The sequence below is a fragment of the Trichechus manatus genome, unplaced genomic scaffold (assembly GCF_000243295.1).
Source record: "Trichechus manatus latirostris isolate Lorelei unplaced genomic scaffold, TriManLat1.0 scaffold00233, whole genome shotgun sequence".
In the NCBI taxonomy this organism is placed as follows: domain Eukaryota; kingdom Metazoa; phylum Chordata; class Mammalia; order Sirenia; family Trichechidae; genus Trichechus; species Trichechus manatus.
In genome coordinates this window covers 2,450,718-2,471,857 of record NW_004444169.1, presented here as the reverse complement: position 1 = coordinate 2,471,857, position 21,140 = coordinate 2,450,718, and the positions used below count along the sequence as shown (strand labels likewise).

The 21,140-nt window shown below is 40.8% G+C and overlaps 1 protein-coding gene across 1 annotated transcript in view; it reads left to right on the top strand.

Annotated features, from left to right (window-relative positions):
• ITIH6 (inter-alpha-trypsin inhibitor heavy chain family member 6) overlaps positions 1–21,140 on the top strand; it is a 66,284-nt gene that overhangs the window by 13,977 nt on the left and 31,167 nt on the right. The window contains 4 exon segments of the mRNA XM_004389129.1: positions 800–916; positions 4,600–4,608; positions 13,945–14,104; positions 14,137–14,139. Of these exon segments, the coding sequence (XP_004389186.1) occupies positions 800–916; positions 4,600–4,608; positions 13,945–14,104; positions 14,137–14,139 (289 nt within the window).

The window sequence follows — 21,140 nt, the reverse complement described above, 5'->3', positions numbered from 1 at the left end:
CCTCCGAATTTTCCTTTCCTCTTCAGGGAGAAGGAGAAGCCGGAGTGTCCAGCCTTGTGGTCCGAGAGTGCCTGAGGGGCAGAGGAGAAGATAAGCTGGTTGCCCCTGGGCAGAGCCTGATTCAAGCTTCAGGGGCTGAGCTGATACTGGTCCTGAGGGATCCTCCCATCACCCCCTACCCTTCCCTAGCTGTCCCAGCCCCAGACTCTGCTGAGGGAGAGATGACCTGGGAAAGGGAGGGGGTGTCAGTAGCCAATCACATCCATGATACCCCAAGGCATCTGTACCCTGTCTAACCAATCCCCTCCAAGCAGACAGCTCCCTCACCTCTGCTCCCTCCTCCCTCTCTGCTCTGCCCAGCAACAGCAGAGAGGAGGCTTAAGGAGGAGAGAGGCCCTGCAAACTCCCAGCCCCTGGCAGGGACTGGAGCTGGGCCCCATGCTCACTCTATAGAGGGAGGTTAAAACAATACTTAGAGTTCCTGGAGCCCAGGCAAAATGTCCCTGGGGACTCCCAAGGCAGTCCAAGCCCAGCTTTCTCACAGACAGGAACTCACATATTACAGAGATCCTGAACCTTGGAGCCCTGAGCCAAGAGCAAGTCTCATTCACCCCACAGCTGTGGGGCAGGCTGACAGGCTGAACAGCAGAGACAGAGTTTTGATGGAGGAGCCAGGACCTTGAACAAACAATCACACAAATGCCTACTTAAAGAACAGGGCGTTAAGAAGGAGAATAAGAGAGAACCTAATTTAGATTGGCTTTCACAGTCTTTCTTGGTTTCACTTCTTTTTGTCCAGGTTTACAATGGCTTTTTTATTCATTACTTTGCCTCCAGAGGCCTCCCACCTGTGGAGAAAAACGTGGTCTTTGTTATAGATGTGAGCGGCTCTATGTTTGGTACCAAGATGAAGCAGGTAACAAGGACACTGGAGGCCTTCCATAGCCCTGCAAATAGGAGGCACAGAAAGCAGAAGGTGCTAGAATAATGGGGCCCTGGGCCCAGAAACCCTGCCATCCCCTTACCCTTGAGTCTCACAGGCCTGGGGTTACCTTAGGGTCCTGGAACCTGGTACAACAGGAGCCGTGTAGATCTACAGCCACAGAATCCCAGGAACATTGAGACACTGGACTTTGAGACCTGTCACCACAAAAGTCCAGGGTTCCTAGGGGCCTAGGGTCATAGAACCCTCAAGCTAGAGAGCCCTGACATCATAGAATCCTGAACCCAAAATACCTTAGGCATTAGAGACTCTGAACCTTCCTGAGGCCACAGGTTCTTTGGCTTCAAAGGCCTATCAATCAGTACTGCACACTGGAATTGTAGGGTTGAGAAAACATCGAGTTCTGGGGTCATAGAGACTTTGAATCTTGTAACCCTTCTACCAGAGCAACCTTGAATCAGAATACTGGAGCCATAGACCCCTTTGGCCTTATGGTCCAGCATCCAAAGAGGCTTTGACTTTAGAGCCTGAACCCATAAAGTTCTGGACGCAGAGTTTTCAAACCATAGTCTTTTGGGGCTCTAAAATGATAAGGTCTTAGGGTCCAGTGACAGTGCAGCCGTTGGACCTTAAGGCCATTGAGACACTATGTCCTTGGGATACAAGGCTACAGGATCCAGGATCCATTACATTTTTTACATGTGGACCTGGATGTGTAAAGACCTCGGAAAGTTACTGAACCTTAAAACTCTGGAAATCTAGGACCCTTGGACCACATAGAGCCTTGAAATCTCAAAGCCCTGGGATCATAAAGTCTGTGGAATTCAGAATTTGGGATCATAGAGTCCTGAGGCCACTGATCCGTTAGAACATAGTGCACAATGATCATAATTTCCTCAAAAATATAGGGGCTTGAAATAATATGGCCCTTGACAACTTAGCACCTAGGAATCAGTTAGTGCTACAGTCATAGAATTCTGAAGTCATATTAAATGTGGAGCATATGGACATTAGAGTTTCTGAGCCATACAGTCATTTGATCTTAACAAAAAAAAAAAAAAAAAACAACCAAACCCGTTGCTGTCAAGTCGATTCTGACTGATAGCAACTGTATAGGAGAGAGTAGAATTGCCCCACACGTTTTCTAAGGAGCAGCTTGTAGATTCGAACAGCTGACCTTTTTTGGTTTGCAGCTGCGCTCTTAACCACTGCACCACCAGGGCTCCTTCTGAACTTAGGACACTTGCATTTGAACTTAAGACACTCAAATTATATACCTATGAAATCAAACAAGAGTGATTTTTATCTTAGAATCCTGTATCCATGTCGTGCAGGAACTAGGGAGACTACAGCTAGAGCCTTTAGATTGCAGTGTTCAGTAAATATAGCCATAGAGCCAAATCCAGCTCAACATCTAGTTTGATAAGCAAAGTTTTATTGTATCTCTGTCATACTCATTTATTTATGTATTGTCCATGGCTGCTTTTGCACCATAAGGACAGAAATGAGTAGTTGCAACAGAGATCATACAGTAATAAAAGCCTAAAATAGTTACTATCTGGACCTTTCAGAAAATGTTTGCTGACTCCTGCTCTAGAGCAATGAAGTTATATGATCCTGTGCACGGAGCAGCTGAACATATGATCCTTGAATCTCGGAGTCAAAGAGACCTTGAACCATAAAGACCTAGACCTTAGATTCACGAAAATCTAGAAACATGGAATCATAAAGCTCTTGAAGATAGAGCTCTGAGGCCACAGAATACATTGACCTTAGAGTCTGGAACCATAATTCCATAAGACCTAAGGGTCATGATCACAGAGACTCCTGAAACCTCACAGACAGTGAACCCTAGAGCTCTTGGACTTTAAAGCCAGGAAATTTAAGAGCTTAGGAACCAGAGAAGGAGCCTTGGTGGTGCAGTGGTTAAGCACTCAGCTGCTAACCGAAAGGTTGGCGATTGAAACCCACCAGCTGCTCCATGGGAGAAAGATGTGACAGTCTGTTTCCATAAAGATTACAGCCTCAGAAACCCTATGGGGAAGTTGTACTCTGTCCTATAGGATCTCTGTGAGTCAGAAGTGACTCGATGGCAGTGGATACAGGTATAGGAACCAGAGAAGTCTTGAGCTGTAGAATCCTCTGACCACATCTCATTTTCACATTTGAAACTCAGATTGTCCTTGGATCCCAGAGGACAGGGAATCCGAGGGAAAGAGAGACTTTGGACCTTTGGACTTCGTTACCATAGATTCCCCAAAACTGTGTCCTGGGGCCATGGAGATCTTGGACTTTGGAGTCGCTGATACACAGAATCCTAAGACAAAAGAGATCTGGGGATATCCATTTCTGAAAGCACAGAGTCCATGTATCTTACAAGTTTGAAAGCATAGAGGCCTGAAATGAAACAAGTCTGGGGAAATACCTTTCTTTTGGCCACATGTTTCTGGAATGATCAAGTCTTTGACTTAGAGCCCTGGTAGCATGAAACAACAGGACCTAAGGGCCTTTAAAAACAGAATCTGTCCCTGGTTGATGGGAAATTCTAACTTCTAGGCTCCCATATGCTCTTACCTTTCTCCTGATGTTCTCAAAGAAAGACCATCCTCTAAGTCAGCTCTTTCAATGGAAAGAAGGATATGGTTCTCATCTTACTGTCCACAGATGTGTGACCTATCCCCTGAGCTCTCCCTATGGCAGGAAACTCTCTGATCCACTAGAAGCATTCAAGTCATCTAGCAGATGAAGATACAGAGAAAGGTAGGCCACAAGTGTCCTTTTTGTGGTCTCTGAAATTCATATCTTTCTAAATGTTTGAATGTATAGCATTGTGCTTTTAGGAGTACATTGTTTAACACCATCCAGATATGGATTTGAGTCCCTGATCCACCAATGACTAGCTGTGTGAACTTGAGCAATTCACTCCACTTCTCTGAGCCTCAGTGTCATCACCTGAAAAATGGGAATAGTATTAATACCTTCTTCATTATTATGTGCAGATTAAATGAACTGATGCAGCTAAAGTACTTAGCACAGTACCTGGAACATAGCAAGTGTTCTATAGATGGTACCCAATACTAGGACATACATACCCTATTCCGTGAATCTTCTATGTGCCTGACCCCATTCTAATTGACGCCATGGAGGAGGGAGCCAAGAGGAAGATGTATTCTAAGCCTGTTCTCACAGAGCTCCATATCTGGATGAAGAATGAAAATATTACATCATAAGACAATTATAGAACAGTCCAGGACAGGGAACGTCTGGGTGACAAGAGCATAGGTCAGAGTAGGCAACTCAAGGAAGGGCTTCCTGGAGAATTATCAACAGAAAGAACAGAAGATATGAATAAGTAAAGGGGGAGGATATTCTATCTGAAGGCCACACAAGAGTAAAGTTATAGAGAGGATGGAATCTGGGTCATCTGGGGGTTGGTGAGAAGATTAGCCTGGCAGAAACAGAAAGTGTGGTAGAACAGATTAGATGCAGCAGAACCAAAGTATGCAAAGTCATTGAAAGGCAGCTATAAAGATCTGGAATCATAAAGCTCTTAAACTTTAGGGTCCTGGAATCATTGAATCCTGGGTCATAGGGTTCAGGAACCATAGAACACATGGTTCATAGGGCTCTGAAAGAATGGAGATTGAACTCTCTAGACCAGCACTGTCCATTAGAACTTTATTGATGATGAAAATGTTCTAAAATTCTGTGTTGTCCAATATGGTAGCCACTAGCACATGTGACTATTGAGCACTTGAAATGTGGCTACTGCAAATGAAGAACTGAATTTTTAAATTTTTACTTAATTTTAAATAATTTACGTTAAAATGTTTTTTATTAATTTATTTTGGAGGGGAGTCTTTTTTATTGTGCTTTAGGTGAAAGTTTACAGCTCAAGTTAATTTCTCATTCAAAAATTTATACACATACTGTTTTCTGACATTGTTCACAATCCCCACAATGTGACAGCATGCTCCCTCTTTCCACCCTGGGTTCCCTGTGCCCGTTCGTCCAGTTGCTGCCCCTTCCTGCCTTCTCTTTTTGCTTTTGGACAGGAGTTACCCATTTGGTCTCGTATATTTGATTGAACTAAGAAACGCGTTCCTCACGTGTTTTTTTCTGTTTGTTTGTTTTTTATAGGCCTATCTAATCTTTGTCTAAAAAGTGGGTTTTGGGAATGATTTCAGTTCTGGGTTAGCAGAGTGTCCAGGGGCCATAGTTTTAGAGATTCCTCCAGTCTCTGTCAGACCAGTAAGTTGGTATTTTTTTCATGAATTTGAATTCTGTTCTACATTTTTCTCCCACTCTGTCTGGGACTCTCTGTTGTGATCCCTGTCAGAGCAGTCGTTGGTGGTAGCCAGACACCATCTAGTTCTTGTCTCAGGCTGGTGGAGTCTCTGGCTCATGTGGTCCTTTAGTCCTTTGAGCTAATATTTAACTTGTGTCTTTGGTTTTCTTCATTCTCCTTTGCTCCGGATGGGATGGGACCAGTAGATGTATCTTAGATGGCCTCTCACAAGCTTTTAAGACCCCAGACGCTACTCACCAAAGTGGAATGTAGAACATTTTCTTTATGAACTATGTTATGCCAATTGACCTAGATGTTCCTCAAGACTATGGTCCCCAGCCCCCTGCCCTCAGCTACTTGGTCCCTCATAGTGTTTGGATGTGTCTAGGAAGCTTCTGGAGCCCTGGTGGCACGGTGGTTAAGAGCTAGGACTGCTAACCCAAAGGTCAGCAGTTCGAATCCAGCAACGGCTTCTTGGAAACCCTATGGGGTAGTTCTATAGGGTCGCTATAGGAAGCTTCTACGCCTTTGCATTTGTCCAGTTGTGCTGACTTCCCCAATATTGTGTGTTGTCCTTCACTTCACCGAAGTTAACACTTGTCTACTATCTAGTGATTTCCCCTGCCACCCTCCCCACCCTCATAGCTATCAAAGAATTTTTTTTTACTGTGTATAAACCTTTTCTTGGGGCTCTGGTGATGTATTGGTTAAGAGCTTGGCTGCTAACCAAAAAGTCAGCAGTTCAAATCCACCAGCCACTCCTTGGAAACCTTATGGGGCTGTTCTATTCTGTTGTATAGGGATCGACTCAACAGCAATAGGTTTTGATTTTTGGTTTTAAACCTTTTCTTCAGTTCTTCTAATAGTGGTCTTATACAATATTTGTCCTTTCATGACTGACTTATTTCACTCAGCATAATGCCCTCCAGATTCATCCGTGTTGTGAGATGTTTCAGGAATTCATCATTGTTCTTTATCATTGCATAGTATTCTATTGTGTGGAGGTACCATAATTTGTTTATCCATTCATCTGTTGATGGGCATTTAGGTTGTTTCCATCTTTTTGCTATTGTGAAAAGTGCATATGTCTATTCGTATGATGACTCTTATTTCTCTAGGGTATATTCCTAGGAGTGGGATTGCTGGATAGTATGATGTTTCTGTTTTTAGCTTTTTAAGGAAGCACCATATCGTTTTCCAAAATGGTTGTACCATTTTACATTCCCACCAGCAGTGCATAAGAGTTCCGATCTCCCAGCAACATCTCCAATATTTGTTATTTTGTGTTTTTTTTGGATTAGTGCCAGTATCGTCCGGGTGAGATGGTATCTCAGTGTAGTTTTGATTTACATTTTTCTAATGGCTAATGATCGAGAGCATTTCCTTATGTGTCTGTTAGCCGCCTGAATGTCTTCTTTGGTGACGTGTCTGTTCATGTCCTTTGCCCATTTTTTAATTGGATTATTTGTCTTTTTGTTGTTGAGGAGTGGAAGTGTCTTGTAGATTTTAGAGACTAGACTCTTGTCGGATACGTCGTAGCCCAAAAATTTCCCCAGTCTGTAGGTGTTCTTTTTACTCTTTTGGTGTAGTCTTTTGATGAGCACAAGTATTTAATTTTTAGGAGCTCCCAGTTACCTAGTTTCTCTTCTGGTGTTTGTGCATTGTTAGTTATGGTTTATATCCTATTTATGCTGTATATTAGGGACCCTAGCATTGTCCCTATTTTTTTCTTCCAGCTCCTTTATCATTTTATGTTTTATATTTAGGTCTTTGATCTATTTTGAATTAGTTTTTGTGTATGGTGTGAGGTATGGCTCTTGTTTCAATTTTTTTACAGATGGACATCCAGTTATACCAGTACCATTTGTTAAAGAGGCTGTCTTTTCCCCCATTTAATGGACTTTGGGCTTTTGTCAAATATTAGCTGCTCATAGATAGATTTACGTCTGGGTTCTCAATTCTGTTCCAGTGGTCTCTGTGTCTGTTGTTGTACAAGTACCAGGCTGTTTTGACTACAGTGGCTGTATAATAGATTCTAAAATCAGCCAGTGTGAGGCCTTCCACTTTGTTCTTCTTCTTCAGTAATGCTTTATTTCTCCAGGACCTCTTCCCTTTCCATATAAAGTTGGTGATTTGTTCCTCCATCTCATTAAAGAATGCCTTGAAATTTGGATCGGGATTGCAATGTATCTGTAGATTGCTTTGGGTAGAACTGATATTTTCACAGTGTTGAGTCTTCCTATTCGTGAGCATTGTATGTTTTTCCACTTATGTAGTTCTCTTTTGCTTTTCTGCAGTAGTGTTTTGTAGTTTTCTTTCTATAGGTCTTTTACGTCCCTGGTTAGATTTATTCCTAAGCACTTTTCTTCTTGGTGGTTATTGTAAATGGTATGATTTGGTGATTTCCTTCTCGAAGCTTTCTTTGTCGGTGTAGAGGAATCCAACTGATTTTTGTATGTTAATCCTGTATCCTGATACCTTGCTGAAATCTTCTATCAGTTCCAGTGGCTTTCTTGTGGATTCTTTGGTGTTTTCTGTATATAAGATCATATCATCTGCGAATAGGGATAGTTTTACCTCTTCCTTACCAATTTGGATACCCTTTTATTTCTTTTTCTTGCCTTATTTCTCCAGCTAGGACTTCCGTCACAATGTTGAGTAAGAGTGATGATATAGGGCATCCTTGTCTGGTTCCCTTTCTCAAGGGGAATGCTTTCAGTCTCTCCATTTAGAATGATTTTGGTTGTTGGCTTTGTATAAATGCCCTATTATGTAGAGAAATTTTCCTTCTCTTCCTATTTTACTAAGAGTTTTAATCCGGAATGAGTGTTGGACTTTGTCAAATGCCTTTTCTGTGTTGATTGACAAGATCATGTGGTTCTTTTCTTTCATTTTATTTATGTGGTGGATTACATTGATTGATTTTCTAATGTTGAACCATCCCTGCATACTTTGTGTCTTAGGCTGAGTTCTCTAGAGAAGCAAAACCAGTAAAGTGTATAAATATATGCAGAGAGAGATTTATATCAAGGAAACAGCTCACTCGATTGTAGAGGCTAGAACATCCCAAGTCAGTGGATCAGGGTAAAGGCCTCTCCCAATTCACGCAGCTGCAGAAGCTGGGGAACCCAAGATCAGCAGGTCAGAGAGCAAGGCTTCCGCTCATAGGCTGTGAAGGTCGGCGAATTCCAAGATCAGCAGGCAAGACCGCAAGGTTTCTCCTGATTCACGTAGCTGCAGGGGCTGGCAAACCCAAGATCAGCAGGTCGGGAAGCAGGACTCTTGCTTGCAGGCTTTGAGGATTGACGAATACCAAGATCAACAGGTAAGCTGCTAGCTGAAGTCCCAAGAACTGGAGGTGAGATGACAAGAGGCAGCTGGTGGGTCTGGAACAAGCCAAAAACTTTGGCAAGGTGAGGAGGAAAGATGTAGCCAGTGGAGGGCAGAGAGATGAAGGCTGACGGGGTGGTCAGCTGCCACAGGCCACGTGCCCACCAGTACCAATCAGCAGACTCCATCATGGGGGTGATCACATACCAAATTTCAACAGGGAAGTGATCACAGCATTATACAACTGCCAAAACACTGAGAATCATGGCCTAGTCAAGTTGACATGCAATCTTAACCATCACACCTGGTATGAATCCCACTTGATCATGATGTATGGTATACTGTTGAATTCTATTGGCTAGAATTTTGATGAGAATTTTTGCATCTATGTTCATGAAGGATATTGGTCTGTAGTTTTCTTTTTTTTGTGGTGTCTTTGCCTGGCTTTGGTATCACGATTATGCTGGCTTCGTAGAATGAGTTTGGGAGTATTCCTTCCTTTTCTATGCTCTGAAATAGCTTAAGTAGTGTCTTAGTCATCTAGTGCTGCTACAACAGAAATACCACAAGTGGATGGCTTTAACAAAGAGAAGTCTATTTCATCACAGTAAAGTAGGCTAAAAGTCCAAATTCAGGGCATTAGCTCCAGGGAAAATCTTTCTATCTCTGTCAGCCTTCTCATCAATATTCCCCCAGACTAGGAGCTTCTCCACGCAGGGACCCCAGGTCCAAAGGACACACTCTGCTCCTGGCACTGATTTCTTGATGGTATGAGGTCCCCATCTCTCTGCTCGCTTATCTCTTTTATATCTCAAGAGATTGCCTCAGGACACAATCCAATCTTGTAGATTGAGCCCTGCCTTACTAACACAACTGCCGCCTATCCTCCCTCATTAACATCATAGAGGCAGGATTTACAACATATAGGAAGATCACACAATACCTGGAATCATGGCCCAGCCAAATTGATACACACATTTTTGGGGGGGGGGCGTAATTCAACCCATGACAAGTATTATTAGTGTTAGCTCTACTCTGAACGTTTGGTAGAATTCCCCAGTGAAGCTGTCTGAGACAGGGCTTTTTTTGTTGGGAGTTTTTTTTATTACCTCTTCAATCTCTTTTGTTATGGGTATGTTTAGTTTTTCTACCTGTTTGTGTTAGTTTAGGTAGGTAGTGTATTTCTAGAAATTTGTCTATTTCCTCTAGGTTTTCAAATTTGTTGGAGTACAATTTTTATAGTATTCTGTTATGATCCTTTTTATTTCAGTTGGATCTGTTGTGATATCACTTATTTCTTATTCGGGTTTTTGCTTCCTCCCTCTCCTGTTTTTGTTTTGTCAGTTTGACCAATGGTTTGTCCATTTTTGTTGATGTTTTCAAAGAATCAACTTTTGGTCATGTTGAGTCTTTCAATTGTTTTTCTATTCTCTATTTCATTTGTTTCTGCTCTAATCTTTATTATTTCCTTTCTTCTTGTGCATGAGGGCTTTTGCTTCTCTCTTTATATTTGTTTGAGTTGTAGGGTTAGTGTTTCGATTTTGGCCCTTTCTTCTTTTTCGATGTGTGCATTTATTGCTATAAATTAACCTCTAAGTACTGCTTTTGCTCTGTCTCAATGATTTTGGTAAGATATGTTTTCATTCTCATTTGATTCTATGAATTTTTTAATTCTATCTTTGATTTCTTCTATAACCCAGTAGTTTTTAAGCAAGGTGTTTTTCAGTTTCCATGTATCTGATTTTTCTCCTTGCTGTGATTTCTACTTTTATGGCATTATGCTCAGAAAAGATGCTTTGTGTTATTTTGATGTTTTGGATTCTGTTAATGCTTGCTTAGTGGCCTAAAATGTGGTCTATCCTGGAGAATGTCCATGTGCATTGGAAAAGAATGTATACTTAGCTACTGTTGGGTGGAGTGTTCAGTATATGTCTATGAGGTCAAGTTGGTTGGTTGTGGCATTTAGATTATCCATATCTTTATTGAATTTCTTTCTAGATGTTCTGTCCTTCACCAAAAGTGGTGTGTTCATGTCTCCTACTATTACTGTGTAGCTGTCTATTTCTTTTTTTAATGCTGTTAGAGTTTGTTTTATGTATTTTGGAGCCCTGTCATTGGGTGTGTATACATCTATTATGGTTATGTCTTCCTGGAGTATTGATCCTTTAATCTTTATGTAGTGTCTTTCTTTATCCTTTACAGTGGATTTTACTTTAAAGTCTATTTTATTGGAGATTAATATCGCCACTCCTGCTCTAGTTTGTTGTTGTTTGCTTGATATATTTTTTGCATCCTTTGAGTTTTAGTTTGTTTATGTCTTTGTGTCTAAGGTGTGTCTCTGTAGACAACATATAGATGGATCAAGTTTTTTTTAATCCATTCTGCCACTGTCTCTCTCTTTACTGTTGCATTTTGGCATTTACATTCAATGTAATTATTGATATATTTATGACTTTACTGCAGCCATTTTGATGCTTTTTTTGTGGTGATGATGGTTTCTTTGTTCTGCTTAATTTTCTGTGCTGAATTCTTTTTGCGTATTTTCTTTTCATCTCTTTCTTTATTGTTGGTTTAGTATTTGCTGAATTTTTATGTTTTTCTTCTTCTTTTTTTTTTTTTTTGATAGGTAGGTTTGTTGGCTTCCTTTGTGGTTACCTTGACATTTACCTTTATCTTTCTGAGTTTAAACCAGTCTTTTATTTTTTGATATCGCCTAGACTTCCTTTCCATATGGAAGTATGGAAGTTCTATGACTACATTGTTTATTTCCTCTTTTTTGTTTTGATGTCATCATCATTTACATATTGACGTCTCTGGTTCCCTATTTTCAGTCTTTTAGCTTTGATTTGTTTTTGTGAACTCCCTTTCTGGGTTGATATCTGGTTGATCTGCCCTGTGTCCTATTCTTGAATTGCTGTCTGATGTTGTTGGTTCTCTAATTGGAGGACTCCCTTTAATATTTCTTGTAATTTTGGTCTGGTTTTTACAAATTCCCTTAACTTCCGTTTATCTGGAAATGACCTAATTTCCCCATTGTATTTGAGAGATAATTTTGCTGGATATATCGTTCTTGGCTGGCAATTTTTTTCTTCAAGGCTTTATATATGTCATCCTATTGCCTGCATGGTTTCTGCTGAGTAATCTGAGCTGTTATGATACGTCTTGGTGACTTTCTTTTGGGATCTATCTGTACGGGGTTTGTTGAGCTTCTTGTATAGATATCTTTTCTTTTTTTCATGATATTAGGGAAGTTTTCTGCCAGGAGATCTTCAACAATTCTCTCTGTGTTCTCCATTATCTCCTCCTCTTCTGGTACTCTGATCACTTGTAGTGTTTCCCTCTTAATAGTATTCCACATAATTCTTAGGCTTTCTTCATTTTTTTTCTTTCTTTTTTCTGATTTTTTTCTCAAATAAATTGGTGTCAAGGGATTTATCTTCATCTCACTAATTCTGACTTCTATTGTCTCAATTCTGCTCCTATGACTTTCTACTAAGTTGTTTAATTCTGAAATTTTATTGTTAATCTTTTGGATTTCTAGTTGCTGTTTCTATATTGTTTCTAGCAGCCTGTTTATTCTGTCGTTTTATTCTTGTATTGTTTTCCTGAGTTCTTCTCTTGCTTTGTCTCTGTGTTCCTTCGTTTGGTCTGTGTTTTGCATGATCTCCTACCTGGTCTCTTGGAGAGCTCTGTATATTAGTCTTTTGAATTCTTTATCAGGTAATTCCATTGCCTTATCTTCCTCCATAATGTTTTCAGGTTCTTTATTGTGGTTGCTTGCTGGAGGCGTCTTGTCCTGCTTTTTTATGTGATTTGATATTGACTGTTGTTTCTGAGGTATCAATAAGTTATTGTATTTATTTACTGTATTTTTGTTTACTGCATCCTGTATTTTTGTTTTGTTTTGCTACTTCCAAGTAGGCTGGTCATGTGTGTAACTCGACTCATTGGCATTGTCGAAGATCTCATCTCCTGTCTCCAGGTGGTCGGAGCAACTACTAGGTATGTAAGCCCAGGAGTCTGTTCACTGTTCTTGAGGGGGTGTGGTTATTTGAGGTGCAGGTACCTGGGTCTTCTGTCACCGAGTGTGTGGTGCGGAGAGTGTCACCTATAGTCTAGGTGGGCAGAGCTGCTTGGAGATGTTCTGAGCAGACAAAGTTCTCTGGTTGCAGTGGGAAGAGATATGTGTGGCAAAGCAGGATCCTGTTCGCTGCCTCTGGGTGCCTGGATGGAAAGCATGCTCCTGTTCACTAGAGTGTGTAGTGGGGGGGGGGTAGTGCAGCCAGTCCCTGTGTGCCCAGTGCCATTGGCTGGAAGGATTAAGAGGCTCCAGTAATTCTCAGAACCCTGTTGTGGGCGGCTAGATGGAGTGGGTGACACCACTGGCCCTGAGGCCCCTGGTGTGGGTTGGTGAGGCTCCTTCTTAGGGGGTGGAGCATTGTTGAACATCACAAATCTGCACCTCCCACTTGGGTGATATAAGTGAAAATGGGCTTCAGGTGGATGCCCTGCCCAAGTGTTGTCCTAATGATGCCACTGGGGCAGAGGTGAAGGGTTCTGCAAGTCCATGGACTCCCTACACCTGTGGCTGGGAGAAGGAGCTGGAGCCTCTGGACCCAGCTGTGAGGTCCTGGCTTAGGGGGCATGACATTATTGAATGCCGCAAGACTGGTGTTGGAGCGGAAAGGAGGATGGGTAGGGGGAAGGGATAGCTCCTTTACTGTGGAGCTCTGGTGGAGGAAAGGTACACAGTAGGTTGGGAGCTTGCACTTATCTTTCGCAGGTCTGGTTGCGCTCCTGTTTGGTTCTGGAGATGTGTGCATATTCACTGCTCCTTGGTTGCACCAGATAGGGTGGCTTGGGGTGTTGTTGCTTGCCTCAACCTGAGTGTGCTGCATAGATTCACCTAGGAAGACGCTGGCAATCCTGAGATCCATAATTCCCCGTTTCACTGTTTTTGAATTATATCTCCTTCCACCTGCCACTCAGTCCAATTCTTCAGCTTTGTCTTTGATGATTAGGGTTCCTAAATTGTCATATATATCTAATTCGCTTCTTTTTTGGGTCTTTGTTGTAAGAGGGAAGACAGGAAGCATCTGACTATTCCACTATCTTGGCCTCGCCATCTACATTTAAATTTAAATAGCTACATGTGGCTATCAGCTACCATATTGAACAGTGCAGTTCTAGACTTTGGAGCATGAAGCTCTGGAAATACAGAACCTTTAGTCCTTTAATCTTAGAATCACAGCGTGCCGGAGTCAGAGGGTCTTAAAACTACACAATATGTAGACTTTATTGCCTTCTATATAAAGAGCCTTTGATCTCATAGACCCCAATTCTTGCCCCATATCCTTCACTTCATCCATATCTCACAAAGAAGACTGTGAATGTGATCCTCAGTGACCTGTGGGCCAACAACTACTTCAACATCATCTCCTTTTATGAAACAGTTAGTGTCTGGAAATCTGGAGGCTCCATCCAGGCTACCATCCAGAATGTCCACAGTGCCAAGGACTACCTGGGTCGCATGGAAGCTGATGGTTATATTAGACCTACCCACCCAAATGAGAAGGTTGTAACGATGTTGGAAATTCCTAAAATGCTCCCTTCATTCCCCCACTGCTCTCACCCCTCACCATGCCTGAAATATCCCTATTATGTTTTACACAAATAGGAGGGTAAGTCAAAAAGTATTGCTACAAAATCATAGAAACCTTTATCAAACAAAACTACCAAAATGTGAAGCTATTGTTTCTCGATATATACTCCGTCTATGTCTATACACTTCTGAAGGTGGTGTTTCAATCTCTGTAACCCTTCACCAAAGAATTCTGTGCTTTTTGATTTACACCACTTCAAAATGGCTGGTTTGGCATCCTCGAGGGACTCAAATCGTGTTCCTTGTAAATGTTCTTTGAGTTTTTGGAACAAAAAGAAGTCTGAAGGGGTAATATCAGGGCTGTAGGGTGGATAGGGTAAAATTTTCCAATGAAACTCTCATACGACGGCCCTTGTTACCCTCAAAGAATAAGCAGGTGCATTGTCATGAGGGAAAAAAATTCCTCAGTGCAACTTTCCTGGCTTTTTCTCACCAATGCAGTTTTCAATTTTCTTAAAACTTTTTCATGATAAACTCAGTGATCGTTCTGTGTCCTTCAAGAAAATCTATCAAGATTACCCCTTTGGACTTCCAGGCAACATGGCACTATAGACAGAAGCACCATGCCATCCCTCTACAAAAAAGATCCCCAAAACTAATTCAAACAGAGACAAACGTCAATCCTGTAATCCTAAGCATCAAATGAAGAGATAAAGAACTAAGCCAAGCACTGAATGGAATAAGAAATTGACAGAAAATGGAGAGCAATGAGAGTTACAAACAGAAGTCCTATATCAGCTAACACAGCACAGATTCGCCGTCTTGGACTCCTGTTGGAGATCGGAAAACAGGGCATACAGGAAAGCAGCTTCATGGAGCTCCCAGAAGTAGACAGAACAACCAGTAACCAGCGATACAAGCTTTCCCATGCCCTACCCTTCTTCACCCCAACTCGGCCTCCTCTACTTCCTGCGACCACAGTCTCTTGGAGGGAGGCACAGGCTTCAGCCCTGTGCCACATGTTCCACCCCCCCACACTGGCGAGCTCCCTGAGTGCCATCTGTTGGTTGCTGGTGTTGCTTTTTTCCACTTCTTCTGCTTACTTCCATACCTCTCACCACCTCCCTTTCCTTTCTCTCAAATACCTGGCTCCATGTGCCATCTTTGCTTCTTCTTGAAAGGCTGTGAAACACTACTTGACTGTGGAACTGCTTCCTGGTCTGTGCCGCCACGCTGAAGGGTTCTCCAGGGATTTTTTGTTTGTTTGTTTTGATTTGTTCTGTTTGTTTGTTACTTTTCTTTTTCTTTTCTTTGCTTGGGAGCCCCTTATAGCCGTGCTCTACTGTGCAGCTTGGGAGCTACTCCCCCAGTCTGTGCAGCTGCACAGTGGGATCCCTGGGGGCATTTCTTCTTTCTCTTTTTTCCTTTTTGTCTTTCTTCATTTCTCAGTTTCTCATCTCTCTATTCTTACCTTCTCTTCTCGTCTCCTGAACACCTGGTGCTGTATAACACCTCTACCCCTTCTAAACAGGCTGTACTTCACGGCCTGGGAGCCACTTCCCCAGTCTTCACAGCCAGACTGGTGGGATCCCTGGGGGTTTTGTCTTTTTCCTCTAATTTTTATTTTTTTCTTTTTTGTTTATATTATAGTTGTACTTTTAGTGAAAGTTTACAATTCAAGTTAGTATCTCATACAAAAATTTATATATACATTGTTATGTGACCCTGGTTGCTCTCCCTATACTGTGACAGCATACTCCTCCTTTCAACACCTGATTTCCTGTGTTCTTTCAACCAGCTCCTAACCCTCTCTGCCTTCTCATCTCACCTCCGGACAGGAGCTGCCCATTTAATCTCATGTATCTACTTGAGCTAAGAACCACCCTCTTCACAAGTATCACTTTATGACCCATAGTCCACTCTAATCTTTGTCTGAAGAGTTGGCCTTGGGAATGTTTTAGTTCTGAGTTGACAGAGAGTCCAGGGGTCATGCTTTATGAGGTTCCTCCAGTCTCAGTCAGACCATTAAGTCTGGTCTTTTTACTAGAATTTGAGTTCTGCACCCCACTTTTCTCCTGCTCGATCAGGGACTCTCTGTTGTGTTCCCTGTCAGGGCAGTCACTGATGGTAACCAGGCACCATCTAGCTGTTCTGGTCTCAGGCTGATGCAGTCTCTAGTTTATGTGGCCCTTTCTAGCTCTTGGGCTAATATTTTATTTGTGTCTTTAGTGTTATTCATTCTCCTTTACTCCAGGTGGGCTGGGAAAAATTGATGCATCTTAGATGGCTGCCTGCTAGCATTTAAGACCTCAGACGCCACTCACCAAAGTAGGATGCAGAACATTTTCTTAATAAACTTTGTTATACCAGTTGACCTAGATGTCCCCTGAAAACAAAATTCCCAGACCCCCCCCCCCCGCTACTTTGTCCCTTGAAGTATTTGGTTGTATTCAGGAAACTTCTTAGCTTTGATTTAGTCCAGTTGTGCTGACTTCTCCTGTAGTGTGTGTTGTTCTTCCCTTCACCTAAGATAATTCTTGTCTACTATCTGGTTAGCGAATAACCATCTCCCTGCCTCCCCATCCTTTTTGCTTTTCTCCATTTCTCATCTCTCCACTCCAACAGCAAGCCCCCTTAGCAGTCTTTTGTTTGTTTTAGGCTCCTGTTTCTCTCTCCTCACTCTCCTCTTTCCCATACCTATCTTAGCTCCACACATCACAAGCTCCCCCTTCCTTCCTGCCTACCTGCACCATGCACTGAACATCACATCCTCAAGCAGCACAGGCAAGGCCTACAGGAACCTGCCTTGCACTGATTCCCAGACCACACTGTCAGCCCCGTCAGCCCTACTACATGCCACAAACAACCCATCCCCGCAACTCCCCTTCAGCTGGACCTGCCCTGAAGTACCATACCTGAGCAAATGACCCTACCCATTGGAGAAGGAGGTGAAAAGTATCGTGCCCACAAATGAGCAAACAACAAAGAACTCACGGCCCACCTGCTCAGGTATTACCAAATTTAAAAAAATCAGGAAAAACAAATCTACAGCTGATAAAAGAGGAAAGGAACCACTGAATGTCCCAAAGACAACAGACAATATTAAAACGTATTTAAAAAAAAGGTACAGGATGTTTCCAACAGGCATCTAAAATAAAACACCAGTTGACTTTCGAGTAGAAGAAAAGTAACTAGAACTACCTGATAGGTAATTCAAATCTCTAATATTCAGAGCTATCCAACAGTTGAAGCAAAAAACAGACAAAAATGAGGAAAAAATAGACAAATTCGTGGAAATGACAGATAAATTCATTAATAATACAGACAAAAAATGAAAGAATTCAGGAAAATAATACAGGAGGAAAATGCTAAAATAAATTCACAACTAGAAATCATACAAAAACAACAACTAGAAATCCAAAAGATAAACAACAAGATTTCAGAAGTGGACAGTGTCATAGAAGGGCTGAGGAGCAGGTTTGAAACAGTGGAAGACAGGATCAGTGAAATTGAAGACAAACACTTGGATACAACTCTGTTTCAAGAAGAATCAGAAAAAAGAATGACTAAAAATGAAGAAACCCTGAGATTATATCGGGTATGATCGAAAGCAAAAATTTACGTGTGATCAGAGTTACAGAACAGGGGGAGAAAACAGAAAACACAGAGAGGATCATTGAAGAACTGCTGACAGGAAACTTCCCCAATATCATGAAAGGTGAAAAGCTGACCATCCAAGAAGCTCAACGAACCCCATATAGGGTAGACCCCTAAAGAAAATCACCAAGGCATATCATAATCACATTCCCTAAAACCAAAGACAAAGAATCCTGAGAGCAACTCAAGAAAAAAGAAAAGTCACAAAGAGAGGAGAAACAATACTATGAAACTCGGATTATTTGGCAGAAACCATGCAGGCAAGAAGGCAATGAGATGACACATATAAAACCTTGAATGAAAAAAAATTGCAGGCCAAGAATAATATATCCTGCAAAACTGTCATTCAAATATGATGGTGAAATTAGGACATTTCCAGATAAAAAGAAATTAAGGGACTATGTAAAAACCAAACCAAACTTACAAGAATTATTAAAGGGGGTCGTTCAGACTGAGAACAAAAAACATCAGACCACAGGCTGAATCTGGGATGCAGGATCGTACCAGCAAGATATTAACTTAGGAGATGAATTCTCAAGAACTATCTAAAACCAAAAAAATTACAACAGGGAACCAGAGAAGTTAATCTGTAAATGACAACAGCATCAAAACAACAAAAGAGGGAATAAACGGTGTAGGTATAGAACCTTCTAATGGAGAAGAAGGCAAGGTGATACCAAGTAATAATCGACTGCTTCAAACTTAGAAAGATACAAGTAAATTTCACGGTAACCACAAAGAAAGTTAACAAACCTACTCATGAAAATAAAGAGGAAAAACATAAAGTCTCAATAAACACAAAAGCTATAAAAACAAAAGAAATGAAAAAAAAATCCACAAACAAAATGAATTCAGCACAGGAGAGTAAGAGGAACAAAGAAAATGTCAACAACACAAAAAAGCACTACAAAATGACAGCAATAAACTCACAACTACCAATAATTACACTGAATTTAAATGGCCTAAATGCACCCATAAAGAGATGGACAGTGACAGCATGGATTACAAAAACAGGATCCATCAATATGCTGTCTATAAGAGACACACCTTAGAAACAAAGGCATAAATTTATTAAAAATCAAAGGATGGAAAAATATATATCAAGCAAACAGCTACCAAAAAAGAGCAGGAGTGGCAATACTAATCTCAGATAAAATAGACTTTAAAACAAAATCCACCATAAAAGACAAAGAAGGACACTATATAATGATTAAGGGGACGATCCATCATGAAGACATAACCATAATAAACAGCTATGCACCCAATGACAGGGCTCCAAAATACATAAAACAAACTCTAACAACACTGAAAAGAGAAACTGACAGTTCCATAATAATAGTAGGAGACTTCAACACATCAATCTTGGTAAAGCACAGAACACCTAGAAAGAAACTCAACAAAGATACAGAAGACCTAAAGGGTACAATCAGTCAACTTGACCTCGTAGACATATATAGAACACTCCACCAACAGCTGCAAACTCTTCCAACGCACATGGAACGTTCTCCAGAATAGACCACATCTTAGGCCACAAAGCAACCCTTAACAAAAAACCAAAACATTGAGAAGAATACAAAGTATCTTCTCTGACCACAATGCCATCAAGGTAGAAATTAACAACAGGAAGACTAAGGAAAAAAATCAAATTACATGGAAACTGAATAACACCCTGCTTACAAACCACTGAGTAACAGAAGAAACCAGAGATGGAATCAAAAGATTCCTAGAATCAAACAAGAATGAAAACACATAATACCAAAACCTTTGGGGCACAACAAAGGCAGTCCTCAGAGAACAATTTATAACAATAGATGGGCATATTGAAAAAGAAAAAAGGAACAAATCCAAAACATTAACCTCACAACTCGAAAAAATAGAGAACAGCAAAAAAAAAAAAAAAAAAAAAAATCCCACAAACACCAGAAGAGAGGAAATAATAAATTTCAGAGGAGAAATAAATGAAATAGGGAATAGAAAAACAATAGAAACTATCAATGACACCAAAAGTTGGTTCTTTAAAAGGATGGACAAACCACTGGCCAAACTGACAAAAGAAAAACAGGAGAGGACATAAATAACTCAAATAAAAAATGAAATGGGGGACATTACAACAGACTCAACTGAAATAAAAAGGATCATAACAGAGTATTATGAAAAACCACACTCCAACAAATTTGAAAACCTAAAGGAAATGGATAAATTTCTAGAAACACACTGCCTACCCAAACTGACACAAAGTGATGTTGGAAAATCTGAACAGACCCATAACAAGAGAAGAGATTGAAAAGGTGATACAAAAACTGCCAACAAAAAAAGCCCTGGCCCAGATGGCTTCACTGGAGAATTCTACCAAACATTCAGAGAAGAGCTTACACCAGTACTACTCAAACTATTTCAGAACATAGGAAACGAAGGGATACTTCCGAATTCATTCCATGAAGCCCCCATAACCCGGATACCAAAACCAGTCAAAGATGCCACATAAAAGAAAATTACAGACGAGTATCTCTCATGAATATAGACGCAAAAATTCTCCAAAAAATTCTAGCCAATAGAATTCAGCATCATATCAAGAAAATAATACACCATGACCAAGTAGGATTCATACCAGGTATGCAAGGATGGTTCAACATTAGATAAGCAATCAAGGTAATCCACTACATAAACAAAAGGAAAGAAAAGAGTCAAATGATCATCTCAATTGACGCAGAAAAGGCATTCGACAAAGTCCAATACCCATTCCTGATTAAAAAAAGAACTCTCAAATAGGTATAGAAGGTAAACTTCTCAACATAATAAAGGGCATCTTTGAAAATCCAATGGCCAACATCATTCTTAAAGCAGAGAAGCTGAAAACATTCCCCTTGAGAACAGGAACAAGACAAGGATGCCCTTTATCATCACTGCTATTTCACATTGTGCTCAAAGTCCCAGCTAGAGGAATAAGGCAAGAAAAAGAAATAAAGGGCATCCAAATTGGTAATGAAGAAGGTAAACTGTCCCTGTTTCGGATGATATGATACTATACATACAAAACCCTAAAGACTCCACGAGAAAACTACTGGAAATAATAGAAAGATTCAGCAGAGTAGCAGGATACAAAATAAACTTACAAAAATCCATTGGATTCCTATACACTGATAAAGAAAACGACAAAAAGGAAATCAGGAAAACAATACCATTTATTTATTTATTTACTTATATTTTACTGTACGTCAGAAGAAGGCTTACAGAACAAATAGTTTCTCATGAAACAGTAGTACACATGTTGTTTTATGACATTGGTTAACAACCCCACAACATATTAACCCTCTAAATCC